Genomic DNA, 4,506 nt, shown 5'->3' with positions numbered 1-4,506 from the left:
AATCATAGGGAGAGGCTGTCCGCTGATACGTGGTGAGCTTCCCGTCTGTGGGAGTGTGCAAGCCGGTGATGGGCCGTCTCCAGGGCTGGCGCCGGGCCGAGACCACAGAGCCCCTGGCGGGGCCCCTCCCGCCCCTCCCGCCACCCGCAGCGGCGGCCACGGCAAAGGCGAGCGCTGCGCCGCGGGGCGGGGCGGGGCGGGGGCGGCTATTTCTGTTAGCTGAGCGCAGCCCGCGTGCGGCGGGGGAGGGGGCCGCGCCGCCATATTCCCTCCCGTCGGCGGCCCTGCGGCGCAGCCACTATGAGCACCGCCGCCTTCCACATCTCCAGCCTCCTGGAGAAGATGACGTCCAGCGACAAGGACTTCAGGTGCGTCCGCTGCCCGGCCCCCGCCTCTTCGCCCCTCCCCCGCCTCTCCGCCCCTCCCTGAACCCTCGGCTGTCCCCTCCCGGAGCGCCGGCCCTCCCCCGGGACCCTGCTTCCCCTATCTCTGCTCCTCGCAGCGGGCTCCACTCCTCCCCACGAGACGCCCCCTCCCCGCCTCTGCGCCCGGCGGAAGCTCAGGCTGCGTTCTCCGCGGATTGCTTGCCCTGTCCTCTCCGGGACTCCAGCCCAGCTGCGTCTCCCACCGTGCAAACTTCAGCCCCTGCCTGACGTCCCGCGTCTGAGCCGCAACTTGTCCCTCTGCACGCTTCCTCTGCCTCTCCTCTTTCCACTTATGCCCAGCCCGCATCTCTCCCCGCATCTGATGGGCCTTGGCCCTCCTCTTCAACCCCCACTGAAGCCCTCGGCCTCTCCTTGGGGATCCCAGCGTCTGCCTCTTCTTCTCCGCATTGAAACCCGCTCCCCTCCCAGGACTACAAACCCCAGGGCTGACTTTTTCACTCGTACCCTCAGCTCTACTCTCTTCTCAACATCACCCCAGGCCTCCTCCCTGCACTTCATAGGGGCACCCTTTCCCCGCCTCCCGGGTTTGCTCTGACACCACCTGAGGGAGGGGGCTGAGCTGAGTGGCTTAGCAGACAGAGGTAGGTGATGGTTCTGGTGGGGGCTTATAGGTTTTGTGGGCCACTCCCTTTCTGGCCCAGTCCCCTCCTCCTCAGGGGAAACTGAGGCCCAGAGAGGGAAAAGGATTGGTCCATAATCACACAGCCAGTTCTGGACCCTCTGAGCTGAAAGGAGTCCTCAGAGAGGATATAGCCCGTTGAACATTCTGTCACTTTACCCCCCCATTTTACAGATAGGGAGAGTGAGGCTCAGAGGTGAGAAGGCCCAGGTGCAGTCACAAAGCTAGGATGTGGAGAATCGAGGTGCACAGCCAGGTCAGTCTAATAACAGAGGATGAGATCTCAGCAAGGCCCCCTAACAAGTGAGGATACCCAGGCCCTGCCCTGCTGGTCTGACCCCTGCCTTCGGCAATTCATTCCTCAACACCGCTCAAGAGCCCCTGCTTTAGTAGAGCCTCTGAGCCACAATCCTGGGTTCAGATCCTGCCTCCGGCCACTTACTGGTTGTATGACTGTGGATAAGCTGCTTAACCCCTCTGAGCCTCAGCTTCTGTTTCTGTGAAATGAGGATAATAACAGAACCACCTCAAGGGTTGGTGTGAAGATGAAATGAGTTAATACATGCGGGATGCTTAGATTAGTGCCTGGCACCAGGCAAGTGCTTAATAGATTGACACTGTTGTAATTTTGGGCACATCAGAAACCTGCCAGTCCCCTCCCCTCTCTGGGCCTTTACCTGGAAGTTCTTTGTCTGCCCCGTCATTTCCCCCCTTCACCAGGCTAGCTTCCACTCAGTTGTCACCTCTTTGGGGTGCCTCCTGATACCCAGGGGGGGTTAGGCACCTCCCCCGGCCCATATTTCTGCTGCACAACTTTTTTTTTTTGGGAGACCCTGAGCTCCTGGACCTCTGGACTGTGCACTCTCCTTTTGTGTCCAGAGCATGTTCTGGGTACACATTTGGTGCTCAGTGAGTGAGACCGGGGCGCGAACCCGGTTCCCCTGCATCGGCAGGCGGACGCGCAACCGCTGCGCCACCAGGGGAGCCCCATGCTGCATAACTTTTTAAGCCTGGGAGACCCTGAGCTCCTGGACCTCTGGACTGTGCACTCTCCTTTTGTGTCCAGAGCATGTTCTGGGTACACATTTGGTGCTCAGTGAGTGTTTTCTGTGTCCCAGGCTCCCTGCTGTCCAGTGTAATCTCATTCAGTCTTCCTGTCTGCCTGGGTGGTAGTGATTGTTCTTCCTGTTCTCCAGAGGCTTGGAGAGGTGAAGTGACTTGCCCAAGGTCACACATCCGGCCAGTCGCCGAGGGGATTTGCACCACTGTCTAGGCCCTCAGGTCCAGGCTTCAGGAGAGGGAATTGGCCCTGCCAACTGGAGCCTGAGAAGCCCTTCCAGTCTGCTCTGCCAGCGGCCCTGAGAACACTTAAAACCACCCCAAGCATATGAGGATGATGTCTATTTTTAAAGTCCAAATACCAGGGGGACTGGATCCCGCTGACCAGCTGTCCAGGCACCCATGTGGCCGAGCATTTCAGTTGAGTCGCCTCTAGGGTTTCTCTGGAATGAAACTGAGACTGTGTCCTCTAGCTCCTGGAGGTGGACGGTGACTGCAAGTGGGGGTCCCGGGCAGGTGGAGGAAGCCTTCGATCCCTGTTGTTCTGGGCCCCCACTCTGTGGGCAGGCGGCTGCTCTACTCCCACTCAGACTTCAACAGTGAAATGGGTAAATTGAGGGGTCTTGCAGGAATTCCTACCTCATTTCTTGAAAACATAGTAGTATTGGTTGAGGAGCCAGGAGACCTGACCGGTGTGCTGATTCTTTTCCCAACTTGCTGTGTGATACTGGGCGGTTCATGCAACCTCTCTGAGACTAGTTGCCTCATCTGCCTCATGCCAAAAGCTGCTTGTCCTATTAAAACCTCCCAGAGGGGCTTCCCTGGTGGCGCAGTGGCTGAGAGTCCGCCTGCCGATGCAGGGGACACAGGTTCGTGCCCCAGTGCGGGAAGATCCCACGTGCCACGGAGTGGCTGGGCCCGTGAGCCATGGCCGCTGAGCCTGCGCGTCCGGAACCTGTGCTCCGCAACAGGAGAGGCCACAACAGTGAGAGGCCCGCGTACCGCACACACACACACACAAAACCTCCCAAAGGTGTAACCAAGTGGGGCAAAGAAAATTCCCATTTTATAAAAGGAAAAATTGAGGCTGAGAGAGGAGTCAGTTGTTCAAGGTCACCCAGGTGATAAGTATATGGCCAGTATATTTACTTAAAGCCAAAATTCGGTGCCAATGCTCTTATCTACCAAATGATACCCTTTCCTGTATACTCCCCCTTTACGACCACCACACACATGTACACATATATGTGAGAGCTGAGTGTTTGCAGGAACTCTGGGGTGTCAGAAGTGCTGGGGAGTATTTCAGAAGGATTAGTTTCTGAGTTTGGATTTCCACACAGCTGGTTGGCTCTGAGCCCTGTTAGGGGCTGGTCCTAACCCTTCTTCCCCTTCTGCCCTTACCCTGCCCCCTCAGGGCCTCTTTGGACCTGTTGTTTGCTGGCCCTGGAGTCCGAGAGATGAACTGACAGGCCTCTGTGAGTTCACAGTTTAACAGGGGAGACACTGGTGACCAAGCTTGCAGCACAGTGTGAGAGATGCTATAATGGAGGGGTGCAGAGTATCTGAGAAGGTCCTATCCAGGGGGGCCAAGTGTGCTTAGAGATTGTGGGTGGAGGAGAGGGCAGGGTGATGAGAGGAGTCTTCCCTGAGACTAGGACATTTGAGCTGGGCCCTTGACAGGTGAATGGGAGTTCAGTAGGTGGAGAAGAAAGAGAGAGACAGGAGGCCCATCTTGGGCAAAGGAGTACATCCCTTGGGTTGCCAGGCTGAGCTGGGTCTCCATGGACTGCAGCAGAAACTCAGCTTCAGGGCCCTGCCTGCCTTCTCTGAACATCCCTTCAGCTGGACAGACTTAGGAGTGCGCGTGGCTACCCCTGGCCTTGTCCTGGCTCAGATCCAAACCTCATCCTTCATCTTACCTTGGCTGCTTGTCCTGAGGTGGCCAGGCCCACAGGCTGGTGTGAAGAGGCCTGGTTGGGGAGCAAAAGCTGGGCGCTTTCTTTGGGGCTGCCGCTCTCTGATCCGGACTTCACAGCGTCTCTCCTCTCTGCTGTCAAGTGCCTGCAGGAGCCAGTAAACGGGTGCAGTGGGCCTGGGGAGAGCCTGCTGACCTGGGGAGTGTGCATCTACCTACAGAGGGCAGCCCCCACTGCCTCGAGCCAGTTGTAGTCACCAGAGACTGTTGGCCCAGCTGTATTCAGATATTCTGTTTTCAAGAGAATCTGGGAATCAGTACTTTTATGTCAACTCTTCTAATTTTTAAATGTCAGCAAATAATTCAAATTTTCGAAAAACCTTTGCCAGGTGGACGCAGCCGAGGGCTGCCAGTTTTTTTTTTTTTTTTTTTTTTTTTTTTTGTTGTATGCGGGCCTCCCCCTGTTG

At 57.0% G+C, this 4,506-nt stretch overlaps 1 protein-coding gene across 1 annotated transcript in view; it reads left to right on the top strand.

Annotated features, from left to right (window-relative positions):
- Positions 1 to 234: 234 nt before the first annotated feature.
- The window catches only part of LOC102990624 (cullin-associated NEDD8-dissociated protein 2), a gene marked incomplete at its 3' end in the record, with an annotated part of 24,428 nt that continues 20,156 nt past the window's right edge, over positions 235 to 4,506 (top strand). Inside the window, exon 1 of the mRNA XM_028485874.2 lies at positions 235 to 368. Within this exon, the coding sequence (XP_028341675.1) occupies positions 301 to 368 (68 nt within the window). The remainder of the gene's footprint in view (positions 369 to 4,506) is intronic.

Source organism: Physeter macrocephalus, unplaced genomic scaffold (assembly GCF_002837175.3).
Source record: "Physeter macrocephalus isolate SW-GA unplaced genomic scaffold, ASM283717v5 random_580, whole genome shotgun sequence".
Taxonomy (NCBI): domain Eukaryota; kingdom Metazoa; phylum Chordata; class Mammalia; order Artiodactyla; family Physeteridae; genus Physeter; species Physeter macrocephalus.
This window is presented reverse-complemented; position numbering and strand designations above follow the sequence as displayed.